Source organism: Phyllobates terribilis, unplaced genomic scaffold, assembly GCF_046119375.1.
Source record: "Phyllobates terribilis strain yellow unplaced genomic scaffold, ASM4611937v1 Scaffold_11__3_contigs__length_659146591, whole genome shotgun sequence".
Taxonomy (NCBI): Eukaryota; Metazoa; Chordata; class Amphibia; order Anura; family Dendrobatidae; genus Phyllobates; species Phyllobates terribilis.
In genome coordinates this window covers 150,735,094-150,751,847 of record NW_027362771.1, presented here as the reverse complement: position 1 = coordinate 150,751,847, position 16,754 = coordinate 150,735,094, and the positions used below count along the sequence as shown (strand labels likewise).

Here is a 16,754-nt window from a genome sequence, read left to right as displayed (position 1 = left end):
TTTCTACTACCAGGACAAAACCGTTTCATGTAAACAACACAGGATGATGGCTTGCGCTTTAAATAGCACACATCATCTAATGACTGAATATTCGGGTCATCTACAGAGGGAGGGTCTTCTGTGTTTTATGTTTCCCACTAATAACACAGAGGCAGAATACTATATGTGATGTCAGAGAGCATTCCCCTTGGCATCGCGCTGCACGACTGTGCTAAGGTCAGCAGGGGGCGATGTGTGATCTGTTCCCATTGTGTCCTTGTGCAACCTCCCAACAGCAGAGGGCGCAGCTCCTGACTCTGTATCCACGCTTACCGTCTATTCTTCCCTCAGCCATTTCCTGCTAACTCCGGCGGTGTGTTCAACCGAGCGCTCCGAGGAGGAATTTTTGTGCTGTACGCGCGGTTGGTCTGTAGATCGGCGGCGCCTGCACCGGCATCATGGTGAGTACCGGGAGCGAGCTGCAGGCCGGCGGTACGGACCCGTGCTGCTGGGGACGGAGGCGGCGTGGGTTGCATGTGCTGCACCATTCATTGTGGTGGGGGGAATCCAGGCATAGTACACTGATGGCCTAGTACCTGTGTGCGGTACATGTGCGGCACCATTCACACTGGTGGGGGGTATCCAGGAGCAGAACACAGAGGACCTAGTACCAGTGTACTGCACTATGCACACTGGGGGGGAATCCTGGAGCGGCACATGTGCGGCACCATTCACACTGGTGGGGGGAATCCAGGCATAGTACACTGATGGCCTAGTACCAGTGTGTGCTGCACCATTCACACTGGTGGGGGGAATCCAGGCATAGTACACTGATGGCCTAGTACCAGTGTGTGCGGCACCATTCACACTGGTGGGGGGTATCCAGGAGCAGAACACAGAGGACCTAGTACCAGTGTACTGCACTATGCACACTGGGGGGGAATCCTGGAGTGGTACATAGCTGGCCTAGTACCTGTGTGCGGCACCGTTCACACTGGTGGGGGGAATCCTGGAGCGGTACATAGCTGGCCTAGTACCCGTGTGCAGCACCATTCATTGTGGTGGGGGGAATCCAGGCGCAGTACACTGATGGCCTAGTACCAGTGTGCGGTACATGTGCTGCGCCATTCACACTGGTTGGGGTATCCAGGAGCAGAACACAGAGGACCTAGTTCCAGTGTACAGCACCATGCACACTGGGGAGAATCCTGGAGTGGTACATGTGCGGCACCATTCACACTGGTGGGGGAAATCCAGGAGCGGTACATATCTGGCCTAGTACCTGTGTGCGGCACCATTCACACTGGTGGGGGGAATCCTGGAGCGGTACATAGCTGGCCTAGTACCTGTGTGCAGCACCATTCATTGTGATGGGGGGAATCCAGGTGCAGTACACTGATGGCCTAGTACCAGTGTGCGGTACATGTGCTGCGCCATTCACACTGGTTGGGGTATCCAGGAGCAGAACACAGAGGACCTAGTTCCAGTGTACAGCACCATGCACACTGGGGAGAATCCTGGAGTGGTACATGTGCGGCACCATTCACACTGGTGGGGGAAATCCAGGAACGGTACATATCTGGCCTAGTACCTGTGTGCGGCACCATTCACACTGGTGGGGGGAATCCTGGAGCGGTACATATCTGGCCTAGTACCTGTGTGCAGCACCATTCATTGTGGTGGGGGGAATCCAGGCGCAGTACACTGATGGCCTAGTACCAGTGTGCGGTACATGTGCTGCGCCATTCACACTGGTTGGGGTATCCAGGAGCAGAACACAGAGGACCTAGTTCCAGTGTACAGCACCATGCACACTGGGGAGAATCCTGGAGTGGTACATGTGCGGCACCATTCACACTGGTGGGGGAAATCCAGGAGCGGTACATATCTGGCCTAGTACCTGTGTGCGGCACCATTCACACTGGTGGGGGAAATCCAGGAACGGTACATATCTGGCCTAGTACCTGTGTGCGGCACCATTCATACTGGTGGGGGAAATCCAGGAGCGGTACATATCTGGCCTAGTACCTGTGTGCGGCACCATTCATACTGGTGGGGGAAATCCAGGAGCGGTACATATCTGGCCTAGTACCTGTGTGCGGCACCATTCACACTGGTGGGGGGAATCCTGGAGCGGTACATATCTGGCCTAGTACCTGTGTGCAGCACCATTCACACTGGTGGGGGGAATCCTGGAGCGGTACATATCTGGCCTAGTACCTGTGTGCAGCACCATTCACACTGGGGGGGGGAATCCTGGAGCGGTACATATCTGGCCTAGTACCTGTGTGCGGCACCATTCACACTGGTGGGAGGAATCCTGGAGCGGTACATATCTGGCCTAGTACCTGTGTGCGGCACCATTCACACTGGTGGGAGGAATCCTGAAGCGGTACATATCTGGCCTAGTACCTGTGTGCGGCACCATTCACACTGGTGGGGGGAATCCAGGAGCGGTACATATCTGGCCTAGTACCTGTGTGCGGCACCATTCACACTGGTGCGGGGGGAATCCAGGAGCGGTACATAGCTGGCCTATTACCTGTGTGCGGCACTATTCACACTGGGGGGGGGGGGGATCCAGGAGCAGTACACGCATGGCCTAGTACCTGTGTTTGGTACCGTTCACACTGGTGGGGGGAAATCTAGGAGCAGTACACCGACTGCATGATTTGGTCACCAGTCAGTATTAGTATAGTTTCCAAGTGTTATTGGATGCATGGAGGATGTGGAGATAGATGAGTAGGAGGGACCAGAGTCTGCGGGAAATTTTAGGTTAGTGAGTTGAGGCCTGTCTAAAGAGATGTGTTTTTAAAGCACGTTTAAAAATGTGGTTGCTAGGTATAATTCTGATCATCCAGGGTAGTGCGTTCCAGAAAACTGGCGCAGCACTAGAGAATTCTTGGTGACGGAGGAGTGAGGTTTAGGATTATGGAGGATATTAGTCTTAGATCAGTTGCAGAATGCAGACTCAGGTAGGGTGATAAAGATGAGGGAGGAGATGTAGGGTGGTTCAGAACTGGAGAGCTTCGTGGGTGAGAGTGATAAGTTTATATTGACTCGTTAGCTGAGGGGTAACCAGTGTAATGACTGGCACAGGGTAAAGGCATCGGTGTAGTAGCTGGGCAGAAATATGATCCTGGCTATTGCATTCAGTACGTATTGGAGAGGAGAAAGTTTGGTTATTGGGAGGCCAATCAGTAGAGACTTGCAGTAGTCCAGGTGAGAATGAATAAGAGTGTTTACAAAGTTTTTGCAGAGTCAAAGGTGAGAAAAGGTCGGATTCTGTTTTTAAGATGCAGGTGACGTGAGTGAGCAATTCTCCTTGGGAATTATGGTTGAACCACCCAAGATAATTAGGCTGTGTGGCCACGATGCTTTTTTTAAGCGTTTCCGCAGCGGCAGAAACGCTTAAAAAACGCATGGTAGAAGGCCTGCCATGTTCCCCAATGATAATCCGCATGTGCTGTGCACATGCTGCGGAAATTTCCGCTGCGGATTATCATTGCGGAAAAATCCGCAGCACTGCCAATTATTTTGCGGAATCGCGGCGTTTTCGCCGCCATTGACTTTCATTGGAACGCTTGGAATCTGCATCACTGCATCTGTACATGCGGAATCCATGCGTTTCAATGTGCGGATTGTACACGGGTCTAGAGGAAAGGAAAAACTCCTCCAGACCCGGGTACCATAGAACCTGTAAAAAAAGAATAAAATAAATATTATACTTACAGTCTGATGGCCCCCGGTCTCCTTGTCTTCACTTGCCGGCAGATCGCGGTGGACTGAAGGACCTGCACTGACATAATTTAGTCATGTGACGGCAGGTCCTTCAGTGTAGTGTACCACGAGCTGCTGGCAAGCCAGGACGGAGCGAATAAAGACTCGAGGGGCCATCAGAAGGTAAGTATAGATTTTATTTTTTACCATTCTTTACGGTCACACTATATAAATCCATGCCGGTTGCATGGATTTATATAGTGTGACCAAGTTGTCAAGCACTTTCCAAGTGATGCTAAAATCGCTTGGAAAGCGCTTGTCAACCCGCATGCAGAAATGCAAGTGAAGAACGCTTGACTTCCGCTTGTCCCTGGCAGGAAAACGCATGTACAATCCGCATGCTTTTTTTTTTTCTGCCAGGGAGATGCAGAAACGCTCAGGAAAAAATCCTGAGCATTTCTGCATCGTGGGCACATAGCCTTACATTACATGTCACGTGTGGCTTATTGCCTGCAGTGTTGTCATTTCTCTCCGCTTCTTTCAGAGTTTGCCATTAAACCCCAAACCCTTTTTGAATGGACTCACTGGTAAGCCTGTAATGGTGAAGCTGAAGTGGGGGATGGAGTACAAGGGCTACCTGGTGTCAGTGGATGGATATATGAACATGCAGGTATGATGCTTCCTCTAGGGGGGTATGTTTTGAGATTTAGTATAGAGAATGTTACAAAGTAGAGATCCACTACATACATTGGATCCTCTGCTGTGCATCATTCACCTGATCGATGGCCATAGTGGTCACAAGCCGTACATTCAAATGTCACCGCTGAGACAAAAAGTCACATGAATGATGGACATGATGGGGAAGTCTATAGATAACTATTTCTTTATTTCATGTCACCCCCTACTTTGGCAAATTTTGTAAAATCCTGGAAAACCCTATTAATGTGACCTTTCCTGGTATGTTCCCATAACATGAAAAACTCTTAAGAGCTTTCCTGATGCTTTCACCAAACGTACCCTGCAGACAGTGTGAGAGCGCCTGGCCAGGAGTAGAGACATTTCAGAAGGCTATAAACCCATACTTGTTATATGGGAATCCCTTTAATGTATCAAGAAATTGCATACATTATTATTTCAGTACAGACCAAAAGTATGGACACAGCTTCTCGTTTAAAGATTTTTCTGTATTTTCTTGACTTTGAAAATTGTACATTCACACTGAAGGCATCAAAACTATGAATTAACACATGTGGAATTATATACTTAACAAAAAAGTGTGAAACAACTGAAAATATGTCTTATATTCTAGGTTCTTCAAAGTAGCCACCTTTTGCTTTGATGACTGCTTTGCACACTCTTGGCATTCTCTTGATGAGCTGCAAGAGGTAGTCACCGGAAATGGTCTTCCACCAATCTTGAAGGAGTTCCCAGAGATGCTTAGCAATTGTTGGCCCTTTTGCCTTCACTCTGCGGCCCAGCTCACCCCAAACCATCTCAATTGGGTTCAGGTCTGGTGACTGTGAAGGCCAGGTCATCTGGCGTAGCACCCCATCACTCTCCTTCTTGGTCAAATAGCCCTTACACAGCCTGGAGGTGTGTTTGGGGGTCATTGTCCTGTTGAAAAGTAAATGATGGTCCAACTAAACGCAAACCGGATGGAATAGCATGCCGCTGCAAGATGCTGTGGTAGCCATGCTGGTTCAGTATGTCTTCAATTTTGAATAAATCCCCAACAGTGTCACCAGCAAAGCACCCCCACACCATCACACCTCCTCCTCCATGTTTCACGGTGGGAACCAGGCATGTAGAGTCCATCCGTTCACCTTTTCTGCGTCGCACAAAGACACGGTTGTTGGAACCAAAGATCTCAAATTTGGACTCATCAGACCTAAGCACAGATTTTCACTGGTCTAATGTCCATTCCTTGTGTTCTTTAGCCCAAACAAGTCTCTTCTGCTTGTTGCCTGTCCTTAGCAGTGGTTTCCTAGCAGCTATTTTACCATGAAGGCCTGCTGCATAAAGTCTCCTCTTAACAGTTGTTGTAGAGATGTGTCTGCTGCTAGAATTCTGTGTGGCATTGACCTGGTCTCTAATCTGAGCTGCTGTTAACCTGCGATTTCTGAGGCTGGTGACTCGGATAAACTTATCCTCAGAAGCAGAGGTGACTCTTGGTCTTCCTTTCCTGGGGCGGTCCTCATGTGAGCCAGTTTCTTTGTAGCGCTTGATGGTTTTTGCAACTGCACTTGGGGACACTTTCAAAGTTTGCCCAATTTTTCGGACTGACTGACCTTAATTTCTTAAAGTAATGATGGCCACTTGTTTTTCTTTACTTAGCTGCTTTTTTCTTGCCATAATACAAATTCTAACAGTCTATTCAGTAGGACTATCAGCTGTGTATCCACCTGACTTCTGCACAACTCAACTGATGGTCCCAACCCCGTTTATAAAGCAAGAAATCCCACTTATTAAACCTGACAGGGCACACCTGTGAAGTGAAAACCGTTTCCGGTGACTACCTCTTGAAGCTCATCAAGAGAATGCCAAGAGTGTGCAAAGCAGTCATCAAAGCAAAAGGTGGCTACTTTGAAGAACCTAGAATATAAGACATATTTTCAGTTGTTTCACACTTTTTTGTTAAGTATATAATTCCACATGTGTTAATTCATAGTTTTGATGCCTTCAGTGTGAATGTACAATTTTCATAGTCATGAAAATACAGAAAAATCTTTAAATGAGAAGGTGTGTCCAAACGTTTGGTCTGTACTGTGTATCTTTGGGATTACTACCTTTAGCAGGTTTTCACCTACAACAGTATAAGTTAGCAACTAAATATATCCTAATGTGCAAACATGACAATACCTGTGTGGGGAACAGTTCCAAAAATTCTCCAGTGGGTTGTCCACCCCTGTTTTTTTTTCCCCAACAATGGTGCAAAAATGCTCGCCTTAACCATTCCCCTTTTCTTCTAGTGCTGATTAGGTCCCCTGCCAATTTTTGTACCTTCTCGACTAGTCACATGGATATGTGACCATTGCAGCCAATCACTGGCCACCATGCAGAGCAGTATATTGTAATTTACATCCTTTGATGTATTAAGTTGACCATTTACTGAATGCTTTATTGATCACGGATTGTTTGAAAAGGGTATCATCTTGGCTGACAGTATAATAATACAAAATAATTTGGACAAAATGACCAGTCTCTGCTATGACATGTGCCCTAGTCTTGGATTTTGTTAATGGGATGAAGATCTGTTCTGCATAACAGATTTATAACTGCAGCTCCTAGCAGTAACAGAAAAAAACTTTGTAGATATCTGCCATTATTCAATATTTGGCATCTGTCATGCTGATTTGTGTCACACAAGGGGCTGATAGCAGAAACTTAATCAGACATCCAGAATTGAGTGTATGGCCTAGTAAAGGCTTCATAGTGCTATACTGATAATGTTACAGGAAAGAAAACTTAATCCGAGGTGGTCTAGAGCAAAACCATAACAGCGTAATTTACTTTACAGCTTGCCAACACTGAGGAATTTATTGATGGCGCATTGTCTGGACATCTCGGAGAAGTTTTAATAAGGTAAGTGTCATTTTGTATGTGTACCTGATTTGTTATATTACCAGCATAGAACACTTGACTGGCCAAAGTTTCTTTAGGCTGTGTGTTCCCTATGCGTTTTTTAAGCGTTTCCGCAGCGGCAATTCGGCTGCAGAAACGCTTAAAAAACGCTTGGTAGAACGTCTGCAATGTTCCCCAATGATAATCCGCATGTGCTGTGCACATGCTGCGGAAATTTCCGCTGCAGATTATCATTGCGTAAAAATCCGCAGCACTACCAATTATTTTTTTTCTGCGTTTTCGCCGCCATTGACTTGCATTGGAATGCTTTGAATCTGCATCACTACATGCGGAATCCATGCGTTTCAATGTGCTTATGGTATCCGGGTTTGGAGAAGAGGAGACTCTCCTCCGGACCCAGGTACCATAGTACCTGTTAAAGAATAAAATAAAAAATATACACTATACTTGCCTTCTGATGGCCCCTGGTGTCCTTAGCGATGCGTCCTGGCTTGCTGGCAGCTCGCGATGCTCTTAAGGACCTGCCATGACGTCATTTAGTCATGTGACGGGTCACGCGACCGCTGACGTCGGCAGGTCCTTCAGTGTACCGAGAGCTGCGGCAAGCCAGGACGCATCGGATAAAGACTCCCGGGGGCCATCAGAAGGTAAGTATATATTTTATTTTTTATTTTTTTTTACCATTCTTTCGGTCACACTATATAAATCCATGCCGGTTGCATGTATTTATATAGTGTGACCAAGTTGTCAAGCACTTTCCAAGTGATGCTAAAATCGCTTGGAAAGCGCTTGACAACCCGCATGCGGAAATGCAAGTGAAGAACGCTTCACATCTGATTGTCCCTTACAGGAAAAACACATGTACAATCCACATGTACAATCCTCATGCGTTTTTTCTGCCAGGGAGATGCAGAAATATTCAGGAAATATCCGCAGCATTTCTGCATCGTGGGCACATAGCTTAAAAAACACTTAATTGAAGTTATTGAGTCCAAACAGAGGAGATTAAAAAATAATGGGCATCTCTTGGCAATGCTAAATGGACCACGGTAAAATACATTAGGTTGGGCATATCCACTGGAGAATAGGCAGGGAGTGATAATGCACATAAGTGTATTGCCCATAAATACACTGCTCAAAAATTTAGGGACCACTTGTATAACCATGAAACGGCATGGTTATCAATCTCTCCAGTTAGGAAGCAGAAGAGATTGTGAATGAATTCACTTGCTTTGGTGTAAATGAAAATTACAACATGTGCACTGGATAAGCAACACAAGGTAACCCTGTAAAAATGTAATGGTTTTGCAGGTGATGGCCCCAGACAATTACCTTATCCTTCCTGATTCTTCTCTAGTTTTCGTTTTGCTGGTTTCCTTGTCACTACTGGTAGCACGAGAAGGTACCTGGTGCCCATTCATATTGCACATGCACAAGTTGTTAGCTCCTCCTAGATGGTACATCCGTGTGTACTGTCACAAGAAGGTTTGCTGTTCTCCCAGTACACCTCCAAGATAATGCAGCAGATACCAGAACATGGGCGATTACACGTCTGCTCCTTTGTGTGAGGAGGAACAGGAAGAGCACTGATAAAACCCTACAGAATAACTCCCAGCCGGAGACTGGTGTGCATGACCAAACTCTCAGAAGCCGACTTCTTTAGTGTCCGACGTCCTATAGAGTGGGACCTGTGCTCACAGCCGAGCACTGTGCAGCGTGATTGGCATTTGCTACCTAGAGGGGCATTTACACTGTAAGATAATCATGAATGAGTGTTGTTAAAATACTTTTTCACGATTGTCTTATATTGTAAATAGGCTGCCGATCACCCTAATGAACGAGCGTTTGTAAATAATTTTTTGTGCAGCGTAAAACATTGTTCTCAGCAGTGCATCGTCCTGTTTAGACAGGACTCGCACTACTAAGAATCATGCCAGTCTGACCACACTGAGTGATCGAATATAAATTGCTCAGTGTGCTGATACATGCTGCGCAATCCACAGGCAGAATGTACAAGGCACTGGCTGTATGATCTCAGCCTTGCGTGCTTGCCTGTGGCATTTCAGAGAAAAGCATGCTTTAAAAGCTTGTGTGGACCGAGCCACACAAGAGACTATTCGAACAGGTGGGTCCCTGGTAGCTTCTCCCTGCCCACTGCTCTGGATTAACAGGTCTCTTCCTACGCGCATGTGTAGGCAGAGACCTGTCAATCACTGCACACAGGCTACCATGGTTTTCGCCAGAGCGAGTCCTGTTTAACCTCTTCATGACATTTAATGTACCTATACATCATGGTCAGATAGGGGGTTCCCATCCGATAACGTATAGGTACGTCATGGCGATTGTGCGTGGCACAGGAGCTGCGCCAGCGCGATCACCGCCGGAAGCTCAGTTTATGTGGTAGTTTATGCCTGGCTCTAACTGCCAAGAGAAGTGCCCTTACCGCCTCCGGCTGTTTAGCACCCTAAATGCCATGATCGATATCGATCGCAACATTTAGGAGGCCTGGAGAGGCAGGGGACTTTCCCTTCTGTAATTGCGAGAGCCTGATGGTCGTCATGATGACCTCAGGGTCTGCCATCGATGGTGGCCTTCTTAGACCATGTCAGGAGTTCTACTGTTCTGGCACCCAGTGGATCATGGCACCCGCAAACCATATCCGTAAAATCTGCACTATAATATGGCGATCCTTCCCTTCTGAGCTTTGCACTGTGCCAGAAAAATACCGTAGTTCCCGATTACATGTATGATGTTTGCGCACTCAGCAGAAATTGCTCAACAAACTGTGAGTTCTATTTTATCCTATTATCCCTTAAAAAATTTAAATTTTGGGGCCAAAACAATATTTTAGAGGTTAAAATGTAATTATTCATTCTTCACCGGTTAATGGTATAAAATTCTGTGAGGCACCTGTGGTGTCAACATAACTGCACCCCTAGATGAATTTATTGGGGAGTGTAGTTTGTAAAATGGGATCACTTATTTGGGGTTCTGCTGTTCTGACACCTCAGGGGCTCTGCTAATGTGACATGGCACCTGCAAACCATTCTAGCAAAATCTGAACTTCAATTTGTCGCTTCTTCCCTTCTGAGCTTTGCACTGTGCTTCAAAAGTTAGTTTTTGACCTCATATGGGGCATTGGTGTGCTCAGGAAAAATTACACAAATTTTGGGGTCCATTTTCTCCTGCTATCCTTATGAAAATTTGGGTCTAAAATGGAATTTTTGTGGGAAAAATATGTAGTTTGACAACATATGGAGTATTGGCATATTCAGGAGAAATTGCATAACAAATTGTATATTTCATTTTCTCCTATTATCCCTTTTAAAAATTAAAAACTTGGGGCCAAAGTAACATTTTAGTGGAAAACATGGTAGTTTTTCACTGACTCAGCCCAATGTTATACAATTATGTGTCACCTGAGGGTTAAAAATGCTCACTACATCCCTAGATGACTTCCTTGAGAAGTGTAGTTTCCAATATGGGGTCAGTTGTTGGGGTTTCTGCTGTTTTGTCACATCAGGGGCTCTATAAACATGACATGACGTTTGCTATCTATTTCCGCCAATTTTGTGCTCTAAAAGTCAAAGGGTGCTCATTCCCTTCCAAACACTGCTATGCGCCCAAACAGTAGTTTTCCACCACATATGGGGTATCTGTGTAATCGGAAGAAATTGCGCAACATTTTATGGTCTATTTTTTTCCTGTTACCCTTGTGAAAATGCAGATTTGGGGCTAAAGCAACATTTTTGTGGGAAAAAGTAAAATTTAGATTTTTTTTTTTCTTCCACATTGCTTTAATTCCTGTGAAGCTTCTGAAGGGGTAATAAACTTCTTGAATGTGGTTTTGAGGGGTGCAGTTTTTAAAATGGCATTACTTGTTGGTTATTTTCTGACATGTAGGCCCCTCAAAATCACTTCAAATGTAATATGGTACCTACAAAAATTGGTTTTGTAACTTTTGAGAAATCGCTGCTAAATTATTAACCCTTCTAGTTTCCAAAAAAAATAGGTTTAAGAAATGATGCTGATGTAAAGTAGATGTCTGATATAACTATTTGGTTTAAGGGTATAAAAATTAAAAGTTTAAACATTTCAAAATTTTCTACACAATTCCGATATTTTCACAAATGCAAAAAATATTGACCTAAATTTACCACTAACATAAAGTACAATGTGTCACAAAAAAAGTCTCCGAATCACTAGGATCCGTTGAAGCGTTTCAGAGTTATGTCATAAAGTGACAGTGGTCAGAATTGTAAAATTTGACCTGGTCAGGAAGGTGAAAACAGGCTGGGGGGTTAAATATAAGCGGTCCTGTTCACATTAAGTGTTTAAAAAGAATTGGAGGAAAAAGTAATGTAGGAAACAGCACCACACACCAAGGAGCCAACTCTGCTGGATCCCCTAATCCTCTGTGTCTAACCTAAAGCATTACTGTGGCCTATTTACCATTGTACAGTTACCTTGCCTGTGGTGCCTGTGTTTCTCCTTTGTGAACTCGCTTAGTAGTGGGACATGGGTATTAGGTATATGACACAGAGCACATGACTGTGCACCAAAACTACCAGGTGGTGTATACTCAGACAACACAGCATGAGCCCCTGACAAATTTGGTACATTTTAGGCTATGTGCCCACGATGCAGAAATACTCTGGATTTTTTCCTGAGCGTTTCTGCATCTCCCTGGCAGAAAAAACGCATGCGGATTGTACATGCGTTTTTCCTGCCAGGGACAAGCGGAAGTGAAGCGTTCTTCACATGCATTTCCGCATGCAGGTTGTCAAGCGCTTGTCAAGCGCTTTCCAAGCGATTTTAGCATCACTTGGAAAGTGCTTGTCAACTTGGTCACACTATATAAATCCATGCAACCGGCATGGATTTATATAGGGTGACCCCAAAGAATGGTTAAAAATAAAAAAATAAATCTATACTTATCTTCCGATGGCCCCCGGAGTCTTTCTTCGCTCCGTCCTGGCTGCCGGCAGATCACGGTACTCTGAAGGACCTGCTGTCACATGACTGACGTCAGCGCAGGTCCTTCAGTCCATCGCGTGCTGCCAGCATGGGAAGACGAGCGCAGCGGGGGCCGTCAGAAGGTAAATATAACATTTATATTTTATTTTTTTCACAGGTTCTATGGTACCCGGTTTCCGGAGGAGAGTCTCCTGTCCTCCACACCTGGGTACCATCCGCACATTGGAACGCAGGGAATCCGCATCTACATATAGTGATGCATAATCCATGCGTTCCAATGCAAGTCATTGGCGGCGAAAACGCAGCGCTTCCGCAAAATTAATGGACATGCTGCGTTTTTTTCCGCAGTGGAAATTTCCGCAGCATGTGCACAGCACATGCGGATTATCATTGGGGAACATGACAGGTCTTCTACCATGCGTTTTTTAAGCGTTTCTGCAGTGTTTTTGCCGCTGTGAAAAAGCTTAAAAAATGCATCGTGGGCACACAGCCTTAGATTAGTAAATCTGCACCAACATTTTAAAAGGCTTAATATATGTTAGCTTCTTGTAAAGGAGGTAAAGAAATGAACTATGGTCATAACTTGTGTTAATATGAATGCTATTAATCTAGTCCTCATCGATTTTACTTAGCAGAGAATAAATAGCATTTTTAACCTTTCTTTCTGTGCAGATGTAACAATGTGCTGTATATACGTGGTGTAGAAGAGGAGGAAGAAGATGGCGAGATGAGAGAATGAACAGATTTCCAAATTATTTTTATACGTTTATTTTCACTTTTTGAGTTTGTTGCTGGACATGTTCTGTGTTTTCTGTTAACAATAAAAACAGTTGTAATATTTCTCATTCTTTATGGATCATTAGATGAACTCTGTGGTCTCCCCCTTCCCCCATCACGACTGGGGGCTGATCAGAACGCATACAAGTTTTTTTCCATGGTAGTATAGGGAAACATATTGGTATATCATCTCATGTGGGCACTGAACATCATTTATCAATCTTGAGCATTATTTATGGAGATGTCAGGTAATGTGCCAATGTCACTAAACGTTTTATCTGGGGGCTCGGAGTATGGATAAAATAGCAAACTTTAACCATTAAGGCTGCTGCTCAGATAGCATTTTAATGGGCGACAGAACTGAGGGTTTTGATATCCAAAACCAATAGATTATGTAAAAGTTCTTTATTCAGGGTGCTGTTAAAGGGGTATTGCCATGTCCAAGATCCTATCACAATATGTAGTAGGTGTAATAATATTAGCAATTAGCTCCAATAATAAATGTAGTATAGTTCTTCTGATTCGCTGTCTCTTACCCCGTGTGCAGGGCATTGCAGTAGCTTAGATATCCATGGTTATGGCCACTACAAACCGTCACTATGAATGGTCGTAACCATGGATACCTAAGCTACTGTAATGCCCTACACACATTTTATGACCCATCCAGGAGAGAAGTCAATATGTATCTAAGTAGTAGACGGTCCCATTTTAGACCGGACAGTGTAGTAGTGTAGTGCCCCATGCAGTATAATGGGCACCGCATAAAGTGCCCCATGCAGTATAATGGGCACCGCATAAAGTGCCCCATGCAGTATAATGGGCACCGCATAAAAACAAATACTCCCCTCGTTCCTGCTGCTGCAGTCTCCTCAGCGTTTTCTGATTCTGCACTTCTCAGCACAGAGGGCACACTGTAGTAACGTCATCGCGCCCTCTGCCCTGAGACATCTCAGAGTCAGAAGACGCTGAAGAGACCGGAACAGCAGGGAGCGAGGAGAGGTGCCTGCTCTGGCAGTGCATTCCACCGACTCACGGGCCCCATAGCGTGCCGATGTCCCTGATTGTGAGTAGGTCCCCCATTCATCCACGGCCCTGGCACTTGCCTGGGTGTACCGGGTGGTGACGCAGGCCCTGGCTCAGCTCCTGAGCCCACTCCATACATAATAATCAGACCTAATACATTCTTTATCGGGAAGCCGTTAAGTTATGTTTTATTTTAAGATTGACTTGATTCATAGTTGCTGTTTATATTAACACATGCCAGAAAAGAAAATGCAAATCTTTGTTCATAACTTGTAAGAAGTTATTTTGTGTCTTGTCGTAAAGAGGCACTCATTAATATTTTTTTTCAATAAATGTGTTTATGGTGGGTAGTGTTTGTGTATTAATATACCCGCCTACCGCCGCTCTCTCCGGGATCAAGCGCTGTCTTGCTCCTCTCTGTGACGTGACCCCACTTCAGACTCTTTACAATGTAAGTCTATGGGGCTTCGTTCTGACGCTGCATAGGCTTACATTGTAGGAGTCACTTTCAGGTCACACAGAGCGCAGCGTGTCCCGGAGGAGTGTGTAGAGCGGTGACGTCACTGAGAAGAAGAGCAGAGTGGCGGTAGGTGAGAATATTAATACACTACACTACATGTGTATATACTCACATTTAATGAAAAAAAATATTCATGAGTGCTTTAAAGCTACATGTCTGCGCTCTGTTTTTACTTTAGCAAATTCTTGAATTGAACACAATATAACTTCTGGAGCATCTTCGTTTTCCTGTTCTTTTTATTTCTCCTACAAATGTATGAATAAATTGACAAAGTAGTAATTCTCAGTTGTCTACACATTTCCAGGAGTAGGGTCACAACATAGTTCTGAGAAATTGTCAGGGGTGGTGACAACCTCATTAAAAGGGTATTTCCAGTAGAAATTTATGGTATATCTACACGGACTATATAAATAACATTCAGAGGTGTTAGTCGTCAGTGTTTAGTGAGGATTTGCAATAGGTATGTATAGTATCTAAGTAAAGAAATACTCATAATCTTCCTTTTTCTGCGCTGCCAGCTTCTCAAGGTCAATTTTCTTCTTTCTTGTAGATTGTGGTGGAGGCTCAGAACGTTTCATAAGTTGTCTTCTTACCTGGGGAATATTATTTTGCCATATATTTAAAGGAACCTTATCTGTATGTTTTTTTGTTTTGCAGCTGTGTATTTTTTACTCTTAAACACTGCAGCATTTCAGAGAAAATATACTTTGAAAAGTATGCTGATGACACACAGATCTACCTCTATGGACCCGATATCTCCTCCCTATTAACCAGAATCCCACAATGTCTGTCCACTATTTCATCCTTCCATTCTATTAGATTTCTAAAACTTAACTTGGACAAAACAGAATTTGTCATCTTTCCACCGTCTCACTCAACCACCCCCCCCCCCCCCCCTCATCAACAGACCTATTCACTAAAGTAAATGACTGCTCACTCTCCCCAGTCTTGCAAGCCCTGTTCCTCAGGGTAACCCTGCACTCTAATCTCTCCTTCAAACCACATATCCAAGCCCTTTCCTCTTCCTGCCGACTCCAACTCAAAAATGTTTACTGGATCCGCACTTTCCTTACTCAAGAATCTGCAAAAACACTAGTGCGTACCCTCATCATCTCCTGCCTCGACTACTGCATTGTCCTGCTCTGTGGCCTTTCTTCTAACACTCTCGCACCCCACCAATCTACCCTAAACTCTGATGTCTGACTAATTCACCTGTCCCCCTGCTATTCCCTGGCCTCTCCCGTTTGTCAATCTCTTCACTGGCTCCTCATTGCCCAGAGACTCCAGTTCAAAACTCTAACCATGGCATACAAAGCCATCCGTGATCTAGACTCCCCGGTATATTCCTACATGCCACCTCCGATCCTCACAAGATCTCCTTCTCTACTCTTATCTCCTCACAATCACAATCACATACAAGATTTCTCCCGTGCACCCCCCCTACTCTGGAACTCTCTACCCCAACATATCAGACTCTCGCCTACCGTGGAAACCTTCAAAAGGAACCTGAAGACCCACCTCTTCCGACAAGCCTACAACCTGCAGTAACCACCGCTCCACCATACCGCTGCACGACCAGCTCTGCCCTCACCTACTGTATCCTCACCCATCCCTTGTAGACTGTGAGCCCTCGCGGGCAGGGTCTTCTCTCCTGTACCAGTCAGCGACTTCTATTGTCTAAGATTATTGTACTTGTTTTTATTATATCTACCCCCTTTTCACATGTAAAACGCCATGGAATAAATGGCTTTATAATGACTTCTAAATTTCTCGCCAATGGATGCTTACAGAAAAGGAATCATTCTTATTGGGGACAAGCGCCTATGCAGTCATAGTAGTACATTTTATATGAAAAAATGTTCTGACCTGATCCCTCCATAGATTTATTTTTTGATTTGGATAGGATTTTTTTTCCCTAGTGAGTTTAGACTGCTGCACTTCCATAGTTATTGGTGGAGACCATCTTAGTAGATTCCAAGCACATTACCCGAACGGAAAAATAAACCGCTAATACCACCCAGCAAACTAGATTTCAAAACACAGCTAGTCTGTGAAACATGTCGAGGAGATGCATTTATAGTGAATATGTTTATATCAGCATACAGGTCATAGAAAGTTAAATAAAATGATACCTTGATATCTGCAATCTGATGTCTTATTCTAGAGAAATTCTTAT

General features: G+C 44.8%; 2 protein-coding genes across 2 annotated transcripts in view; one reads left to right on the top strand and one right to left on the bottom strand.

Moving 5' to 3' along the window:
* Positions 1–285: 285 nt before the first annotated feature.
* Positions 286–16,344, top strand: SNRPF (small nuclear ribonucleoprotein polypeptide F). Its single transcript, XM_073651674.1, has 4 exons — positions 286–440; positions 4,244–4,369; positions 7,217–7,281; positions 12,931–16,344. Exons 1-4 carry the CDS (start codon positions 438–440, stop codon positions 12,995–12,997), a joined length of 261 nt encoding a protein of 86 aa, XP_073507775.1. The 5' UTR covers positions 286–437; the 3' UTR covers positions 12,998–16,344.
* Positions 13,923–16,754, bottom strand: part of CCDC38 (coiled-coil domain containing 38) — an 81,643-nt gene continuing 78,811 nt past the window's right edge. The window contains exon 11 of the mRNA XM_073651673.1: positions 13,923–15,171. Within this exon, the coding sequence (XP_073507774.1) occupies positions 15,052–15,171 (120 nt within the window). The 3' untranslated portion in view covers positions 13,923–15,051. The remainder of the gene's footprint in view (positions 15,172–16,754) is intronic.